This window comes from Phyllopteryx taeniolatus, chromosome 18 (assembly GCF_024500385.1).
Source record: "Phyllopteryx taeniolatus isolate TA_2022b chromosome 18, UOR_Ptae_1.2, whole genome shotgun sequence".
NCBI lineage: Eukaryota > Metazoa > Chordata > Actinopteri > Syngnathiformes > Syngnathidae > Phyllopteryx > Phyllopteryx taeniolatus.
In genome coordinates, this window is record NC_084519.1 from 12,094,531 (window position 1) to 12,115,718 (window position 21,188).

The window sequence follows — 21,188 nt, forward strand, 5'->3', positions numbered from 1 at the left end:
TAATGCTGTGAGCGTTGGAACTTATTCCATAGCTCTGGACTTAAAAATGTCTACAGAAAAAAAAACTCCCCCCAAAGTAGAGTCAGCAGTAACTAATAACTCCTACTTATTAAACTAGTAGCCTACATGTTCTGCAGCGTAATTTTCACCTATATTGAAAGTTTGGATGTTTTAGTCATGACAATGACAATGAGTGAAAATAGTGAAGCTAGATCCATTTTAGTAGGCTTGTTTTGTTCAAGTGCATGCAGATTAATTTCCTCCTGTCCACAGGTTTTGTTGTATTAATTTCATCGTATACCTTTGAAAAAGAGTTTGAGAAGATGATGAGACACAGGCATTTACTTTTGTTAAGTTCAAGGCGTTTTGTATGGTGGTGGTGTCGTGTGACCATGACGGACTTTGACGGGCACATGTGCCTGGCACCGTGTTGGTACCATTTTAATCAATGACACAGTAATAAAATGAATAATATCTTAGTATATTAAATTCGCGATTGAACATCGTTTTGGGGTGCGGTTGTGTGATAGCAATATAAGGTATAATCCCAATTTGAACAAAGCGGTGTTTGGAAACTCAAGCAAGATGGCATTTTCGCTTTTTTTTTATTTCCCAAAAAGTTGTCGTTTTGAAGGTGGGGTGATTTTGCCCGACAGCGACAAATACATAAAATACTGCCACTTATATTATAGGAAGTACATTTGTTTGTCCACTCTGGCTATGCAGCAAATTTGGTCTGCAGTTCCATCGCTGACGTCCACACCAAGATGTTGACGGCGTATCAATTTTGACAATGAAAAAGGGGCGTTCCCAATGCAATCGATTATTTACCGATTGCTCCAAAAAGTATTGCTACTATTGAAAATGACTGCCAGTTTCATTTTCTTGAACAAAAAAAAAAGATATAAAGCAAAGCAAATTTATTTACAGTACATAGCGCATTTCATACACACGGTAACTCAATGTAAAGACAACTTGTTCGTGAAATATAGTTCATCTGAACGCTATAGGCTCATAAATAAAAGGCTTATAGTAGCTGGCATTTGCTGTGCCTAAGAGTTAGAAGTGATTTTCTGATATTGCATGTGTGTAAAAAGTCAATCTTTATTAAAGAGTAACACAGATGGTAAAGTATGGATACTTGCCAATTCTACATGAGTACAGTAACGAAGTATTAGCTACTTCGTTACATTCCAAGACTGAATTGAAGTTCCATGGAACACCACAGGTGTGGGCTTCCAACTCTCCCCTTTTTGCCAGACTCACTTGTTTTGTGGCTGACAGCTCGGTTTAGGCTCAATCCTGCCCGCTGCGTGATTGTGTGTGCTCGCATGCGTCACTTCAAGTGTGTGAGTCAGCTGGAGGCTTAGCGGCCCCAAGTGTCAGGGCACAGTTGAGCTCGGTGTCAAAATGCTCGGGACTGACAGGAGGGATTGTGTTCTCTCTCCGACCATTTTGCTCACTTATCATAAAGCTGGACTGAGCCATGAAGGGAATATTTTAGCACTCGTTAGGGATGGTGATAACTGGAATACAATTCGTCTGCAGTACAAACTCAAGTCATAGTTTTATATGGAACTTGTTGCCATCTTGTATGTTTGTGATTAGAGTGGGAAATGGATTTTCTTGATCAACTGACGATGAAAAATTCGACGGTTTACAGTATACAATGGTACCTTGAGGAGTTTAATTTGTTCCTTTAACAAGATCGTAACAGGCACTTAACTCGAAAAAGTCAGAAATTGAGGCATTTGTGAGTCAGTGTGCCACTGTACTCACTTACTTTAATGCCCTCGCATGTGGGAAAGGAGAGCCACAGTCACCGTTGCACTTTCCTGCCGTTTTTTTGAACGCCGGGAGAATACAATTTGCATGCTCACGCAGAAGCTGCTGTCAGCCACAGCTCACGCACAGACACCCACACACAATTCCTCTTTGCAATTAGTTTTTTATGTTTGAATATGTTTACAATGTGTTTAAAAAGATGTGTTTACATACAAACATTTGTACATTCAAATGTGTTTATAAACTGTATGGGAGCGTTAAAACTATTTTTTTTTAAAGTCTATAGTTTATCTCTTTTTTTCTCTCTCTTTTTATATCGTTCATTGTCAACTATTGGCTGGGTCTGGAACATATCCCCGCAGATAAAAAGGCTTTCACTTTATTCTGCAGAATAAAGCCTCCCATTGGAGCTATTAGAGGAGATGTACAGTAGGCCGTCGCTGACATCATGCTGTTCTTCTGTAGACATCAAATGCATTGACACTAATTCAACAGTATTGCACTCCATTTTGCTTCTTTTGCTTCAAAGCCTGATTAATCAATAACTTTCACGTATGAGACAGAATACTAAACGAATGAGCAATCGATTATTATCCCTGAAAAACGTAATTTAAAGACTTCCCTACCAGGTAGAGAGCTACACTAGCCTTAACTAATATTAAAACAAAAGATAAAATGTAAACTATGCTTAATATTTTTATGTCAAAACATGGAAAATGGTCACTGTTCAATTTGATATTTTATTAATTGTATTTCATTACCTTTCTGTGAAATAGTATTTTGTTTGTTTTAATAGTAAGTAATATTGTTCATCCTTAACTTTTTAGTGTTTTACTGACAAAGTAGGGCTGCAACTAATGATTAGTTTAATAATCGATTATTTTTCGATTAATCAATGAATTGGAGAAAAAATATATTAGTTCTGTCCCTTTGTTAAAAAACTGGACATCATTTCAAATTCACAGTGCAGAAAATGCACTAACATAAATTGATTATGATTCAGTTACTGGTTTGGTTCGTAACATGTCAGTTACGTCAGTAAAATAGGCAAAAATGTTGATAAAGACAAAAGACCCATTAGTATTTTCTATTTCCATTATTTCCAATGGGGGAAAACTGAAATCCAAACAAATCAGCAATTTGGAACAGAGAGTGTTAAAACTTGATATTGTTGCTGTTGAAAGCACTCATTTTTGAAACTACTGACTTGCTTTTATGACATCATTGCCCTGGCCGCGATCCAAACTGGCCGATGTAGGCAGTGTCCCGGTCACACTTGTAGGAGGTCTTCCAGGAGATGAAAAGGGCCCTCGCAGTGTAGTGTGTGAAGGTCAGTCCATCGCGAGGGGAGTGTCAGATTAATGAGCGGGAGTGGTGCCTCTCTCCTGGCTTTCATGCATCACGTCGCATTTCCAGGCAAACATACAGGAATTTCAGGACGTATTTATGGGGGGGGGGGTTCCATCACTTATTGCGGGACGTGCAGAGACCTCAGCAGGACCGAAATTGCTGGCGGTGGAGGGGCTTTTACGTCCTCGCTGAGAGGCTGCATGTGCTTACCTGGGCCATTTAGCCTAACATTTTGCTCGCCGGTTACCATGGCAGCGTGGCCCCGCCGCCATCCTGCAGCTGCACCGCCGGTCATTAGTCACAGAGGCAGACGGAGACGGGCCATCCGCACTGTCTTAACGTCCTTCCTCTACCAATCAACTGCTCGCGTTGGCCAACTGCCGCTGCCTCTCAACCGTGGCGTAGATGGCGCGAGTCGCCATGGCAACTTATCTGACTCAATCTCCGTCAGCATCCTTGAGTAAAGAAAAGCTAATTGTACTTTCATGCATTGTGTACCGGGTAACCTTCCCCTCGCTGTCCTCGCGTCAAGTCACACAAATAGACTTCCAGTTAAAAAGTAATGAATGTGACGACAATATTACTATTATGTGTCAACTATAACCCCCCCAACCCCCCCCAAAAAAAGATAATAAGCCAATTTTCTCTGCAACACATCAAGGCACTCAGTTCTCTGTGCGCATATAAAAGAGGCTAAAACACATATGAAAACACACTCCCACGCAGCACTTTCATTTCCACTCGCCTCTCATTCTTTCGCGCTCACACATGCACGCACACACACGCGCACACACGCGCTCTTGAGAACAGGAGCGCTTGTACACACAAACAGTGAGACACTCAAATGGGCAGGCCTGTTTTTTCGCACAGGTGATTATCTCGCTCTGTAACTCACGTCGAGCTTTCATTTGCACCATAATTCACACCCATCCAAATCATGGTGGTGCTTTCATTTACACACACACAAACACACGCACACACACACACACACACACGCACACACATCCACTTTCACCACTCTCTCCTGTAATTCACACACTTGCAGTCATTTGGACCATAACAACCTGTTCAGCGGGACACAGGCTATTTTCCCTCCATTATGAAATTGTACTTGCAAGCAAAAAAAAAAAAATCTCCCAAAAAATAAAAATTAATAAACCAGCTCCACTGCATAAATTAAGCAAATTAAAACAATTGTGCATCTGTCTGAAAGGTGCTGCGCAACATGTAGGAGTCCTTTTAGAATTGAGTTAGCAAGTTATTATCTTATCATTTCGCCAAGTAATTTAATTTGTGACACTCAGGACACGCCTAAATGAATTTTCCCCATGCTGGTGTAATCTTAAACGATTTTGCATTAGGCTGTTACAGACCCAGGAGTGTCTTTTTCTTAAAGAGCTGTGATTTAATATTATAAATAAAAGTGTTTTTTTTCTAATTAGAATCCTAATAGTGTTGTTGTGGAGTCGTTTGCGTGGTATGCGTTTGTATGACTGTGTTGCTGCAAGGTCTCCCTGTCCTTTCTCTGTATGCTCTAATCAGGCTTGAGGGCCAAAATTGTTTTCCCCCGTGAATTCTGCCCACCAACATGTACCAACACAAACGTGTGACTTGACCAGGAATAATAATCTGAGAAGTTATATTCAAAGTGTACAAAAACACAATATAAAACCATCCATCCATCCATTTTCTGAGCCGCTTCTCCTCACTAGGGTCGCGGGCATGCTGGAGCCTATCCCAGCTGTCATCGGGCAGGAGGCGGGGTACACCCTGAACTGGTTGCCAGCCAATCACAGGGCACATACAAACAAACAACCATTCACACTCACAGTCACAGTCACAGTCACACCTACGGGCAATTTTAGAGTCTCCAATTAATACATGTTTTTGGGATGTGGGAGGAAACCGGAGTACCCGGAGAAAACCCAGGCAGGCACGGGGAGAACATGCAAACTCCACACAGGCGGGGATTGAACCCGGGTCCTCAGAACTGTGAGGCTGACGCTCTAACCAGTCGTCCACCGTGCCGGCCAATATAAAACCAAGCAAGGTAAATCATCTGGAGCAGCTCAGAATCAATATAATAATAAAACATAAATTATACCAGCAATGCTGATTATTAAATATATTAATGTGTGCAGATTGGTTTTTGCTAGCTGGCCCTGTGAGGGAATTTGAAGTCTGAGTGGTTCAAGAAACAGTCCCATTGCTAATATAGTTGAAGTTATCATCAACCAGCACTATTCTGGAGGCCCAGGGCAGATTATATTGACACGGCAGTGCATACAGGCTAAAATCTAATTGGACAAAAAAAAAATCTAACACACGTCGGCCGACTGGAGGCAGTGCAGCCAAGAGAAACACTACGAAATGCAAAGAGTAGACTGTTGGGAATAGATGAATTCATTTTCCTTTAATTTCATGTAACAAATATTCGAATTTTGGTTGTAACTATTGTTATTGCTTCTGATAATGTTTAGGCCAGCAGAGAAGGCCTTGCTGGCCCTGACTGGTTACCACTGGTCAAATGGTCATGCTTTTCACATTTATTTATTTATTTATTTATTGTCCTCTGTTGAAAGTCTTCTGTACAAATGAACCAAATAAAAATATAAAAAGTATTTCCCATGGAATGTGTCCAACATTGAATATGCCATTAATTAGTACAATAAATAAAAAAAAATAATAATAATATTATTTTCATGAATATCATTGGCGATGTGTTGGTGACGGTGTTAATGTGAGTGTGAATGGTTGTCCGTCTCTAATTTGTGCCCTGCAATGGACTGGTCCTGGCAATATGTATTCTGCCTTTCGTCAGTTGAAATAGGCTTCAACTCGACGCAACCTTGAACAGAATAAGCACTACACTGTAGAAATGGATTTAAAAAAAAAAAAAAAAGGTTCTAAAATTATCCAATTTAACTCATAGAAAAAGATTAACTGTTAATTTTCCAGCCATTTTCAATCCTACTTTCATGTCCAGGCCATGCAGGGTGTAGAAAAGATGGTGTCACCCCTAATGCTTGTTTGCATTCTGGTTGAATACACCAAGAGAGCCCCGTTTGCTCCCAAGAGGCAAGAGCGTAATCATTGTCTATTACCTGGGACTGACGTGATTCCAGGCGGCACGGAGGCCGCCTGGTTAGATCGTCCACCTCACAGTTCTGAGGACCGGGGTTCAATCCCCGGCCCCGCCTGTGTTTGCATGTTCTCCCCGTGCCCGTGTGGGTTTTCTCCGGGCACTCCGGTTTCCTCCCACATCCCAAAAACATGCATGAATTGGAGACTCTAAATTGCCCGTGAGTTATGTTGTGAGTGCGAATGGTTGGTTAATTGACAACTCTAAATTGCCCGTCGGGGCAATGAATGTGAGTGCGAATGGTTGTTTGTTTGTATGTGCTCTACGATTGGCTGGCAACCAGTTGAGGGTGTACCCCGCCTCCTGCCCGATGATAGCTGGGATGGGCTCCACCACGCCCGCGACCCTTGTGAGGAGAAGCGGCTCAGAAAATGGATGGATGGATGGATGGATGGATGGATGGACGTGATTCCAATCATCTTGGGGTGCAACTTTCAGGCCTTTTTTTTTTCATTATTAGAATGTGAGATGAGATAGATCACATCGAATAAGAAAAAAACCGAAAAACATTACAGCAGCTCAATCAATGACAACATAACAAAAAGCCGGTACTTGAGTGATGTGATGAGTTCAAATTCATATGCAGTCACATTTAAGCTGCTTTTTCTACTTAGTTTAACACTGTTCAGCTCCCTAGTTGGCCTTAAATAGAGGGGAAAATGTACAAGTAATATAAAGAAATAGATGAATGTATACTCAACACAAACCAGATTAGTTAAATTAGGTGCACAGTCTCATGGGGAAATTGAGTCTTTGTAGGGATAATCACGCTCAACTAGATTATTCTCATTATTAGTATTTGTTTAACAATATATGCACAGTAGTATTTGTTTAGAAGTAGTGTATAAATGCACTGCATATATATAATGAGTATATTATTTAAAAACAAATTTTTTACAAACATTAATTGTGTACTGTAGGGCGGCACGGTGGACGACTGGTTAGAGTGTCAGCCTCACATTTCTGAGGACCCGGGTTCAATCCCCGGCCCCGCCTGTGTGGAGTTTGCATGTTCTCCCCGTGCCTGCGTTGGTTTTCTCCGGGCACTCCGGTTTCCTCCCACATCCCAAAAACATGCATGAATTGAAGACTCTAAATTGCCCGTAGGCGTGACTGTGATTGCGAATGGTTGTTTGTTTGTATGTGCCCTGCGATTGGCTGGCAACCAGTTCAGGGTGTACCCTGCCTCCTGCCCGATGACAGCTGGGATAGGCTCCAGCACGCCCGCGACCCTAGTGAGGAGAAGCGGCTCAGAAAATGGATGGATGGATGGATGGATATGTAATGCAGTGTTAAAATTTCTTGAGATGATAAATTCGAGGTTCTCGTCAGCTGTGAGCTATCATCATCAAAAATATATAGAGTAAATAAAACAATGAAATATTTCACTCCATATGCAATGAAACTATATATGGTTTTCTTTTCGTTTTATTCTTATTCATATTAGTTCAATTGAACAATTGGAATAAAACAAAGTTTTTCATAATATTCAAATTTATTGAGCTGCAAGTGTAAACAGTATTTATATTTGTTCAACATTGTTGCTAAGCTCATTGATGAAGCCTGGTTGATATTTATTTATTTTTATGGTGCACAATAAGAAACAAATGGAGGATACCTGGTATTATAGTCATTTATGCCCATGCAATTTTTGTTATCGTGATTTTCTTCCTATTTATTCATTTCTAATACTATTATTATATGTTCTCCAGTTATTGAACCCCACACTTAAATGTTTATTTATTTATTAATACTTGGTGCTTCTATTAAAAAAAAAAATAATTAAAACTCTTTGAGGAAGATCGATGCAAGCATTTCTTTCCTTTATTTAACATTGCGAACGGCGCTGAGAGGACTGTTTGGCGCTTTAATGGCTTTGTTTCAAGCATCCCAAATAATAAACATGTCCAAAGGGAGCTGTTTTAAAATTAACTGCACCTCAGTGGTGATAATTTACTCTAAAACAGTGTGTATTGGTTGCTGTTTATTATTGCTGTGCTCTTACTTTGTCGATCAATGAGTAACAGCGCAGCGTGGCCCGCTCATTAACATCGTCTCCGATTAGTAGTCAAGGAAGGAAAATCAGCACGTAGTGACATTTGAGAAAGATGTTCATATTGAAATCACGTGCTAAGTTTATTTCTTCGCTGTCTGTGCTCATGTTCCCCTCCCCCACCCCCACCGCCCCCACCCTTCTGGTTTGATGATTGATTTAAATCAATAGGGGCGAAATGGAAAAGTGAGCCCTTCTTGTCAAGGCTGAGTGAGGCGGTTGAGGAAGGTCGCCCACCACTGAACTCAACCTTTCATCCACATGTCATTAATTATACCGAAGACTGCTGGTAACCAAATGCGCTTATGTTGCCTGTCAATGTACCACTCAGCACCTTCACGCACCATTTGCAGTATCCATCACAGTTTGTTCGCGTAGGAAATCATGGAAATTGAATTCATCTGCTCCAGGGTCAAACTGTCTTGATCATAAAACCTTTATTAATTGTACCGGCATTGTTTTCAGTGAAATGCTAATATTCTTAACTCTCATACAAGCGCTAAAGCATTAAAATGTGATGACGGCGAAGATGGGAGGAAGGTTTAAGTCATTGAACTCACACTGCAGTGTACGGTGTAAATCTGCGGTTTGTAGTGATCTTTTTTATGGGGTTTCACAGTTTACTTACGCACATGTCCTCGCGTGTGGGAAAGGAGAGCAACGGTCGCTGATGCACTTTTCAGCTGTTTATTGTACACTGGGAGAAGAATAAAACAAATAAAAATCATGAGCACAAAGATCACACCCAGAAGTCACAAAACTATTTTTTTTTGGGGGGGCGGGGGGGCAGTTTTTCACCTATATTGTTGCTTTTGCCATATTGTATGCGTAGCATACGTTGCAGCCAGGAAGACATGTCCCACTTTTGTCGCGACTCTACTGCAACCTCACTTTCATTTTCAGAAGCTATGGTCATCATCACTCTCTATAACTAGTCAGGGCACCCCCCGCACCACTAACCTCAATCAATAGCTACTATAAAAACATCATGTTACCCTATCTTACATTAAAAAAACGGAAAAAGTTGTTCTATATCAATGATTTTGTTACATATATTGATTCTATATATTTTTTTAGCCTATACTGTACGTCTGATGTCTCTCCTTGCATGACTGCATGTGTGTGATCGTGTTCTTTGTGTAGTGTGCAGCACAAAAATATACAGCAGAGTATGAGTTTAAATTTCCCCATGAATGACGATAATGAGTATAATAAATAGAACAAATCATAATTTCCCCTCGCTGGACCAAAATAGGATCATTTGATTTGCCATCGCTGGGACTCTTCTGTGGTAACATCACACACAAAAAAAGAAAGGATTCTTCATTATATTTGATATTTACAGTATATGCAGTGTCAAAAGCTGTAATGTAAAACTAGTATGCATCTGGAATGAATCCAGATTGTGTTGTTATCACCAATGTGTGCAATGTGTTTGCAGGGCCAAAAGCTATAAATGTAATCTGGATCTGATCCAGGTAACGCATTGGCAGCAATGTAAATTGAAACATTAAGAAATTGTTGATCTGGATTAACATTAAAGTTGCCCTCATTTGATGTAATAAGATCCAAGATCACAGCTACAGTATTTGTTGATTTCAGCAGCGCTTCAGTCTGGTTATATCCCTTTTTTTTTTCTTCCTTCAGGGGGAATATTTGAATCTATCGAGAGCGGCCCCTCGGGAGCAGAGGAACTCGCCTTCAAATTTGCCTTGAACACAATCAACAGGAACCGCACTTTGCTCCCGAACACTACGCTGACCTATGACATCCAGAGAATAAACATCTTTGACAGCTTTGAGGCGTCCCGCAAAGGTGAGTCCCTGGTTAAAGTTTGAACACTTTTGAGGGAAATAAAGATAAGTAATGGTGTTTACATGTTCTTCCTGTGCTTGAGGGTCTTTCTGCAGGTACTCTGGCTTCCTTCCACATTCCAATTAGGTGCATGTTAGGTTAATGGAAAACTCTAAATTGCCAATACTGTAGTTGTAAATGTGAGAAAGGTTATTTGTCTTGACTGTATGTGGATTGCTTTTATGCCTACACATAGGTACATGATTGAACAACGAAAATATACCTGCTTAAAGCCTCCAATGGCCGGAATATATGTATAATGTAGTTTGAATTCATTTTATAGGGACTTTAAATGAATAGCTTATTTAAAACTGAGGAATAATGTCTTTGTCAAAGGCAGAATTTTTACCACAATCCTTTTATTGGATCTCATTAGAATGTGCTAGCGTGGCCAATCAATGTTTGTCTTTTATGCTTCATGTCTTCTTCTCTCATCCTCACCCAGCATGTGACCAGCTGTCCCTAGGAGTGGCCGCCATATTTGGGCCGTCACACAGCTCGTCGGCCAACGCGGTCCAGTCCATCTGCAATGCTCTGGGAGTGCCCCACGTCCAGACAAAGTGGAAGCATCAGGTGTCGGACAACAAGGACTCGTACTATGTCAGCCTGTACCCGGACTTCTCGTCCCTCAGCCGAGCCATTCTGGACCTGGTGCACTTCTTCAAGTGGAGAACCGTCACTGTGGTCTATGACGACAGCACAGGTACAGGTAACAGCTGCTGCTCCGCTTCTTTCGTTAAGCCCAAAACCCATTTCCAGAAAGTCACGGGAGGCTGTTGTTTGTGTCCGTTAAAAGTGCTAATCTTTGTGCCTTGGATAGTAAGAGGCGCCAGATGGAAACTACAAAAGAGACACTCATAGTTGGGCGAGTGCTTTGCAACCTGTCAAGCTAATTCAAAAATCAATAGCTTACTGTTCTACCTCGGTCCTCCAGGTGCAGCTCATGTCAGTCTTCCTACAAAGACGTCAGTAGCACAAAGCTTTCAAAAAAAAAAAAAAAAAGAACAGAGAGAGGACCACATTACCCAGAATGACCTAGTGTCTCTTCAGATTACTGCAATGCCGCACTGTGCTACGTGCGCTCTGACAGCCGCCATTAATAACACACAGACACTTGATCTCTCGGGGGGAGGGGGGGAGGGGGGGGAGGGGATTTTGTCTCTCCGTACGCTCTGTGAAGGGCCTCATAATGTGCCTTTTAAGAGACCAGTTGTATTTTAGCTGCTTGATATCTTTATGAGCTTAAAGGTAATTGCCCCACCGAAGGTAACGACATTCAAATAGTACACAATTTACGAGCTTTTGGGGGAGATGGCAGCTTAATGCAAGGAAAATAGACCAAGTTATGAGGGGGTTTGAAATACTGATGAATGACACAATGGAAATATTAACACTTCTGCTGGTCGATAGCATCAAACGTTTCAGTTTTTTTGTTCCTGTTATTCCCCCTAAAATTTTGGCTCATCCAGTTATTTATCTGTTTTAGTATGGGTTCTTTTCTTGGCAAATACAACTCTCCTACACAGTTTAGTATTTTTATGTCAAAAGCTTAAAACTATAGTTGAAAAAAAATTACTGTTTAGCAATAATAATAATAATGCATTACATTTATATAGCGCTTTTCTAGGCACTCAAAGATGTTCCACAATTTCACACATTCTTGATTCACTCCTCAGTGACACCCTGATGTTGGTAAGCCACTCGTGTAGCTACAGCTGCCCTGGGGCAGTCTGACGGAAACGTGGCTGCCATTCTGCGCCTACGGCCCCTCCGACCAACACCAAACATTCAACCACATTCATTCATGGTCAATCGACCTCTCTGACATTGTCAGTCAACAGTGAGAAGTATTTCCTCATTATAGCTACTAGTTAGTCCTTTAATTAGTTGTGACCTATAGTGTAGTGGATCAATATCGGCATGCGAGTAAAGATTTTTTAATCAAATGAGTCAGATGGAGATGTTGAGGATTGTTCAGCCTTGGCAGTGCGCTGCGCTCAAATAAGGGCTTGTCTAGATGCCTCTATCATGGTGACAGGTATTGTTTTGATTGGTGTTTCTCAGCAGAATTACACACAGGCCCGCGTGCGCACACACACACACACACACAAATGAACAAAAAAGTGATTCCAAAAATGATGGGGTGCTGTGCAAGAGCCTATTTTCTCTCTTTGCCGTTTAGGCATGGTACCGTTCCGTCCTGCTCTGTTCTGTCTCTCGCTTCCTAATATTGAACCAGGAAGTAGCCTGCAGCGCTGCTAACTAACCAAATGAATGGAGGGACACAATGACAATACACTTTTGTTTAAATTTATTTTGACTTTTGCGTCTCGATGCAACACCAGAATCTTGCTTTATCCTCCATGAACAAGGACATATGCTGCTAATCTATACATGGTTGGCCACAAGTAAAATTATTTATTCAGTTTTGCCATTCTTACCCTTTTTAAGGCTGCATATTTGACACAGCGCTGATTATTGGATGATACTAGATAACTGATGGTGATTGTATGTCACATCCCAGCATGCTAGCCTTATGCACGTTAACCTCAGATGATATCCCCTCCCAATGGCCACATTCATCTGGCGAGTCCCCTTGACCTCCCCTCACGTCCTGCCTGGGAGCTCAGCATGTTGTCCAGCAAATTGTTACAGTGTGATGCTGAAAGGTGACATCTCAACCCCCCAATCCCTCTCTGAGACTCTCCCCAAATGGGGATTTAGGAAGGGGAGTCCCTGCGTAGAGCACACCTGACGCCCTGAAAAGCGTGACAGCTGTGTTGCCTCGCATCCTCCCCACCACCCTTTGCTGCCACCACCGGCTCCACCTGGCCCCAGGCTCACAAATCACACAGCTTCATGCTCCAGGGCCCTTAGCTACTGATTTGGAGCCTATCTGACGGCTGGCGGGAAAGACTATCGGAGGGGATAAAATATTCACACACAGCCGTTAGAAGATCCAGGGGGAATGTCTGAAGGCATTAGTTAGAACCCACAAATATCTACACTGACAGTGTTTCGCAAACGTTCAGCTCCCTTGACAGACTTCTTTTTTTTTTTTTTTTTTTTTTAAAGCTTAACACCTCCCAAAGTGGCAGTATGAACAATATAGCAAACCTTTGTCTGTATACATTCTCAATCATTCAGGTCATGGCAAACCACAAAAGTTGAATGGAAAGTAACTGGTCTGCTTCTTGGGTGATGACACACATTCTTAAATTTCTGGTGGAGAGTCACCACGATTTGTCTCTGGTGAGACGTACAGTGGAACCTCCAAAGTTGCACGCAAACTGTTCTGTAACCCAGATTGTCGTCCAAGTTGTTCAAATTCTAAATGGATTTCTCCCATAGAAAATATGGTAAAGTAAAAATGTATTTGTGTCAGCATGGTAGATGAGTGGTTAGCACATCTGCATTACAGTTTCTAGGTTTGGGGTTTGAGTCTCATCTCCTGCCTTCCTGTGTGGAGTTCGGATGTTCTCCCCGTGCTCGTGTGGGTTTTCTCTCCGTGATCCCGCTTGCTCCAACTTTCCAAAGCGGTTTCTAGTTCAATAGGATAACCGAAGACCAAGATTTTCTTGGTCGAATTTATTTTTGTATATTTAATCAGCTATAACGTTCATATTGTACTGAACAGACTTTATTGTGCTTTCTTCAGCCACAATAAATTCGAATTACAGTTATATCATCTCAGATTTCCTCTTTGTGATATTATCACAAAAAGCCAAAGAAAAAGCTAAACATATTTCCGTTAGAAGTCTTACGACGTGTTTACATCTTGCGCGACGTCACACCTGATGACGGTTAAAACTCCGAGTGTATTCCAATTGTTGGCTGAACTTCACATTGTACCAGTGTTGGGGTGTTTTATTGTCAAAAAGGGGACTCCCCAAGTAATGTAGAACTGAAAAAAAGTGAAAAGTGTTCAACACCCAGGGAGAACTCATGTTGCCTCATCTTTGCCTTTTGCGCAAAAAAGGAGAATTGCTGTAACATATGGGGATCTATTAGAATTCCCCACGGAGAGCTTTTTGCCGTTTCACTATGCTTTCTCACGATGGTTTTATTTTTCACAACAAGACATCCATGTTCCTATTTCACACCCCATCCAGGGATCCAGTCTCACTCCCGGGGACCCCATTAAAGTGCTCACACAGCAGTTCATTTCAACATAAGAAATAGGCTCAGCTATCTTAAAGTGGTTTCATAAAAAAAAAAAAAAAATCCTATCTCTCTCTAGTTCTCAAAATACCCTCGGCCCTCCATCCATTTTTATAACCATGACAAGTAATCATCTCGCCCATCAATCCCGCCGCTCTCATCACTGAACTCTGGAGTTCTTCTCACTGGGGGGAAACTCATTGTGATCTCATCACAGAAAGCTTTCGACCCACGCGTGTAGTCCAGACTAGAAAAGGTGAGGATGACAAAGGTACGAGCAAGACAAACAGAGCCTGACTAGTCAAACTTACGACTTTCTGTCTTTCGTCCTACTGTAGTGTAATTTCTCTTGATTGGTCCATATTGGTATCTCTGCTCTCCAAATATGAGTAGGAGGATCAATAGACTTCGGATTAGGGAGGCGTGCGTATGAGCCCAGAAAACCTCTCGGTTTTATGGCATCTTCCCAATCAAAATGGCGGCACATCAAACAATGCGCACACAATGCCGTCTTTTAAAGACTCCCGCCTTGTGCGTCTCCTTTGTCTCCAGGACTCATTCGACTGCAGGAGCTGATCAAGGCGCCGTCACGATATAACATTCGTTTGAAGATCCGACAGCTGCCCACAGAGACCAAGGACGCCAAGCCACTTCTCAAAGAGATGAAGAAAGCAAAAGAGTTCCACGTCATCTTCGATTGCGGACACGAGATGGCTGCCTGGATACTAAAACAGGTATGAGCGCTTTATTAAGATTCACCCGCCATAGGGAAGAAGCAGCCATTTTATCCAGCTGCTTTCTGAATCCAATTAAAAGTGCAATTTACGTAATGTCTCCAAATGGAAAGTGACAGTTGTCATCATCTGTTTTCTTTTCCAGAAACGTCTTCCCATAGGTGGGAATGTGAGTGTGAATGGTTGTTAATGGTCTATAACGCAGGGGTGTCAGACTCATTTTTGTCACTTGCCACATTGTAGTCCCTCAGAGGGCTGTTATGACTGTGAAAACAACTGTAAAATCACCGTATTATTTTATGACATATACAGTACACAACAAATTGATGGGTAGCTATTTTTTTAAATCAGACGGCAATAACAATTTGCAAAAACAGAAAGACACATTATCGTTTCTGTGCATTTTCACACAGCAACTATAGGCTTTCTGCAAACACGCTGTAAACTTGAATTAGATTCTTATGTGAAGTATAAACGGGTTCTCACAAGGCAACAATAACTTCAACACAACTTGCAAGGAAAAGCGGTGCCGAGTGTTCCTTTCCGCTACAGTGTTCCCTCGCTACATCGTGGTTTCTCCTAACCCAACGGATTTTTTGTGTGGCACGTATCTATTTATCAATCACGAAGAGAAGGAAAACGTTTCACATTTTAATTGAGTCATTATCATGCAAACATATCCTAAATCTGCTTGAAAGTTCCAGTTATTAGTCTTTAAAAACTGATGCAAATGATTCGGATAGTGTCGTGCCCCGTGCGTCTGTAATCGCTTTATAAAATATGGGATGTTTGTGGCGAACCCACCCGTCTTCATGGCACAATAGAGGGTTTTAATTAGAATATCTAATCTCACTCAAATCTATGCTGAATTCTTTTAACAGGGGCACAGTCTTTATGAGAACCGCAGGGCCTCTTAATGAACGGACGTCGTCCCGGCAGCATATTGTCGGCTGAATTGCTTTTACAGCTGTGTCTCGGCGGGAAACAACAAGAATGATTATTTATCGAAGTATTAAAGCAGCGGTTAGTCAGTTATTTTTGCTCCGGGGCTCCCACAACAGTTGTGAATTACAATATTCACTTAAACAATAAGTGACGGCAGTGAAAATATAACGTTGGTAACATGAGATGAGTTGTGGCTGGTCAACAATGGAACAAAGCATAGCTGTACCTTTTTGGATCTGGGCAATGTAAAAGTCCCGGGAGTTTTTCCTGTGGGGTACAAAAGATTGTGCCTGGAGGGACTGAAATATTTCTGACAGTGTATACAAAGAATTTGATTGATGTAATGTGAAAAAGGCAGGCATGTTTATGAGCTCACAGAAATGTCAGTTTGACAAAGCGCCTTGAGAAAGGAGCTGGGGCCGAAGCAAACGCAATTATAATATTAAAGATCATTTACGTTCACTCATTTTGATCTGTTTTTCATTCCGTTGCTCTGAATGTCATATTTTTTAATTTAGTAACAAAAAGTACATTTATTTGAATGAAGAGAGGCAACTGAGACGTGATGGTGTTCTCAAGCATAAATCCATCCTTTATTATTATTCTGAAACAGTGGTTCTCCAACTTTTTACACCAAGTACCACCGAAAACAAAAAATAGCTCTCCAAGTGCCGCCATAATGCCCATCATTAAAATACAGAAGCGTAGTAGGCCTAATTGTTCATTTAAAAAACACACGGTTATTCCTAATTTAATATTATTGTAAACCAGTGTAACATTGTGCACTTTGAATATTAGCACGGTGCTTAAACATAAGTAAAATAAAAAAAATATATATATTCTCGTAGTTAAATAGTGACTCAATTAAAATGCACTGCACACAAAGGTTAAATAAACATTGTAGCTAACTAAATGTACATGCAAACATTTCTTTAAGATTAAATGTGAATGTTTAGAATTTAAAACTTAAATGCAACCAAAACTGTACTGGGGCAGTGAATTTTCAAGGAAGTCCGCGTACCACCAGTGGTACTCGTACCACAGTTTGGGAATTACTATTCTAAAACTTTGAGAGGCGCAATCATGATGTTTTGATTTTGTAATTGCAGAGATTTAATGAAAGGTTGATGCATTGTAGAAATAAACGGCTCATAGTTCATTACGCTATTAATTTCAACTGATCTTTTTCACCTGTAGGCTCTGGCCATGGGGATGATGACAGAGTACTATCACTATATTTTTACCACCCTGGTGAGTCAACTGCCACTTTTTTTTTTTATTATTATTATTTTTTTTATATTGCCGTGATTAAATGATGTGCTGTTGTTGTTGTTATTTTTACACTGCTCCATTAGTAGAATTGCTTGTCCAATTTCCATCTGTTTACCTGCCGCGTCTTTGGTCTCTGAGAATAACTCATCCAAGCGCCTGTTCAAAAACAACTCCCCATTATTTAAACTATCACCTGACTTTGTTGTGATTGACAAGGTTGAACTTTCCCAACGCAGGCAGCTTACTATAAATACACCCTTTGAATTTTCAACACAATCAACTTCAATTGATTTTCTCAATCCCTGGACAACCTTTTGCACCCAAATTCGCCATCCGGAATCTCGAGAGGCGGAAACAAAAGCAGTCTGGAAATATTTTAGTGTGCCTCTGACAGCATTGTTGTTTGATCAAGCCTCTCCAAAGACAGCAGCAGATGAAAGAAGGCATATCTCGGCTGAACTCGGGTGAGGAGAAGAGGTCTTCGAGCCGGGCTAATAGCCCTGACGGGATGGTACTTTCAGCTATTAGGCCCATTATGGCCCTAATAAACATGTGACACTCTGTTACCTGAGCACTAAAACGCTGAGGTTGAACAAGACTGACCTGGAAATGACACGTGACCAATGAGCACGACCATCCTAGAACCTGATTGGTGATTAGAGCGCGACGCTATATGGCCAAACGTTTTGGGTCGCAGCACATTTCATTCAGTCTTGGGTTGGGTCAGACCTTTTAATGCCCCTTCACTCCTAATTGTTCATTTTACCAAAACATTTTAGACAATTCTGTGACAAAAATGTATTTACAGAAATTCATATAATTGCATTAGAACACACTATATACTGAAAATGGACACAAATCCTTACGAGTTTGTGCACTGGTTCCCCTTTTACGAATATTTACAAGGCCACTCAACCCTTTTTTTGTCATTAAATCTATTTCAAGTTTCATTGCAAAACATTTCAGTGTTACGTTCCCCCCCCCCCCCCCCTTACAGTAATAGCATAAATTGCCATGAACATATTTTGCCAAAAATGATCTTTGTCCAAGGTTTTCCTGTGCAAATTCTCACGGGTTTTTGTCAAATAAAATCATTTCATCTACATTGACTATGATGATAACTCTTAAACACCTTTTGACCATAATGTGCCAGTAGTGCATACCCCCACACCCTTTTGTAATCTACTAGAATTCTCATTGGAAATCTAACATATCTTGCATGTATCAAATAAGACCAAGCTTGGCTTTCTGCCCGTGCCTCAATCTCCACTGGTTTATTTCTCCAGAAGACAAAGAAGAAGATGAAGCCATTGACAGCAGATGTGGTTTATATATAGCAGCTGGGATTCTTTCAATCTAGTAGTACTTTGCACATGGCGAGAAAATGATACTTGCATCCACCATTGCCTTGTTTTGATGCAACATATGAGGTCAATTGGAAAATGAATGCGGCTTTAAACCATTTGGGATGAACCTCATACGTAAATGTGCATCTGGATGAATGGACAAGTATTCCGCATACACAGTCAAACTTTTTGTAGGGGTGTAATGGTCAAGAGTCCTAATACTTTTGTCTCCATATCATAATTTATGAGTCCGTTACGGAGACTTGGACTGCATGCTGCTTGTCAGGCCACTTTATCATCAGCCACTGTGTGTCAGACTGGAAGGCCAACGCTGCTGTACGTTGGTAGCCAGCCAACGTAGCACGTTGCTTTCAGGTTCATGCAGCAAACAGTGACAGCGGCGCTCCATTTCCGGCCGCTCCGTCAACAGTGCTGTGTCGGCTGGCCGTGCCAGAATGCAGGACAATTGGGTTGTCCTTCTATGCGTGTGTGATAAATGGCAACACACCAAACACCTACCTGTAACCTTGAAAGAATCGAGGGAAAAAAACAAAACAAAAATAAACTACTAACTCAGCAAGAGGTAACGTAATAACAGAAAAACCTTCAGCTGCACTTTCATATTCTTCACTTTTGCTACTGTCGCATAAGTGCACACAGACTTGCGCAAACTGATGATGAAGGTTTTGTGCTTCCAGGACCTTTTTGCCCTGGACATGGAGCCGTACCGTTACAGTGGCGTGAACATGACCGGCTTTCGCATCCTCAACACCGAAAACTCTCAGGTGTCGTCCATAATCGAAAAGTGGTCCATGGAGCGGCTACAAGCTCCGCCCAAACCGGACTCGGGCCTACTGGATGGATTCATGACGGTAGGCCAAAAACCTTCCTTTCATTCTACTGTTGTTTGTTCACATTGAGTCCAATACAGTAGAACCATGAAGGTTTAATCCCACATATACTGTAGACCAGGGTTTCCCCAACCTTTCTTGAGCCAAGGCACCCGTTTTATGTTAGAAAAAGCTCTTTTCACACCACCAAACAAAAACTGAAATTATAATGATCTCGTGTCAATTTAACAACAAATTGACTTATACTTACTCAACTAACAAGGACAGGCCCTATAGAAAATGCATGGATAGATATTAGCACTGATTCACTTAGTTTTATAACTTGTAAGACAGTTAAGAATGGTAACATTTGAACTATACATTACAGTTAATAAAGATTTTATTTTCATTTTCATTATTTACTTTGGGGAGGAAATCCTACTCATTTTGAAATCCAAGCAAGCATGCGGGGAACAGATTGTGTTCGACCCTTGTTGGTTCCATGACCAAGTTCGCGGTCTCTGAGTGTTTTGTACATATTCATAAAGTTTGATGTTATGATCTGTGGTTTATGGTGTTTACGGTGCCTGATAATAGGATGCAGGGAGCTTTGTTTTGGTGCTCATGGGTTTTAAATGCTCAGTAATGAGCTGGTGTGAATGGTAATAGGCATTTATCTGCCCTCCTGCCTCTCTCATCTCCTCTCTGGGAGCGTGGCCAAAATATGACAATCTGTCAATGTTCATGCAAAGACAGTTAGGGAGTGGGATGGAAGCGGGATGGGGTGTGTGTGGGGGGGAGAGGGGGTTGTTGATGAGCGTATTGGATTGAAATTACGGCCTTGTTTTCTTGGGCTGCTATCCAAGAGTGCGTGGGATAAGGTGACTTCAAAGTAAAAAAGGGGATACGGAGCTCGTCGGGAACAATCAAGGTCCCTCTCTGACTGTTTGTTGTCGGAAACAGTCGGTTTACTTTCAACATCATCTTTCAACACGTCTGGCCTTTGTCTTGACTATATTTAGGATTTTGTACGGGAGATAGAGCAATTACATTACATTGAAGACCGAACCCAGAGGTATCCTTAAACTGAAACCTCGGATTTCACAAGAAAGAAGAAACAAGAAACAATGGAAATTGAATGTGTATGAATTATTAATTCATTAATCATTATTGTTATTAATAATGTTTATTAATATAAATACTTAAATTTAAATGTGAGAGGCAAATGATGAGGAAAAAAGTGGCTAGGGTGTGCTTACACACTTATTGTGTGTGGTGTACTCGAGATGATTTTTTCCACCAACAATCGTGAGTTTCCTTCCACACCCGATGTCTGAGCGAATAGTGGAGGGGGAAAAAATGACTCATAACTCACCCAACACCACTGGATAATCGGTTAGGATAATCATTTAGAGACATCTGATCATGGGGCCTTTGTTGATTTTGTTTAGGCCCCTGAAATAATGCTCAAATTCAGCCTGATTTTTGGTATGTGTGCTTGAGGCGTATACTGTATTTCATTTCTGGCTAACCTTTTTCATTACATTCATGCTTTTTTAAAAATGTGAATGCATAGGCATGCAGCAGGATGCACAGAAGAGTAAACTACAACTTGTACGTCAACATTTCATAATTCCGCTTGAAATAAATGGATATGGTAAGTGGAGGATGATGAAATGATACATTAGCATTTGTTTGAATCATTTCTCAGGTATT

The 21,188-nt window shown here is 41.1% G+C and overlaps 1 protein-coding gene across 2 annotated transcripts in view; it reads left to right on the plus strand.

Annotated features, from left to right (window-relative positions):
- Window positions 1-21,188, plus strand: part of LOC133468502 (glutamate receptor ionotropic, kainate 2-like) — an 84,363-nt gene that overhangs the window by 18,739 nt on the left and 44,436 nt on the right. Inside the window, exons 2-6 of one of the 2 annotated variants that reach the window (XM_061754494.1) lie at window positions 9,978-10,145; window positions 10,630-10,893; window positions 14,898-15,079; window positions 17,222-17,275; window positions 19,341-19,514. In XM_061754494.1, the coding sequence (XP_061610478.1) occupies window positions 9,978-10,145; window positions 10,630-10,893; window positions 14,898-15,079; window positions 17,222-17,275; window positions 19,341-19,514 (842 nt within the window). The remainder of the gene's footprint in view (window positions 1-9,977; window positions 10,146-10,629; window positions 10,894-14,897; window positions 15,080-17,221; window positions 17,276-19,340; window positions 19,515-21,188) is intronic. The other variant, XM_061754496.1, reaches the window with a different exon arrangement.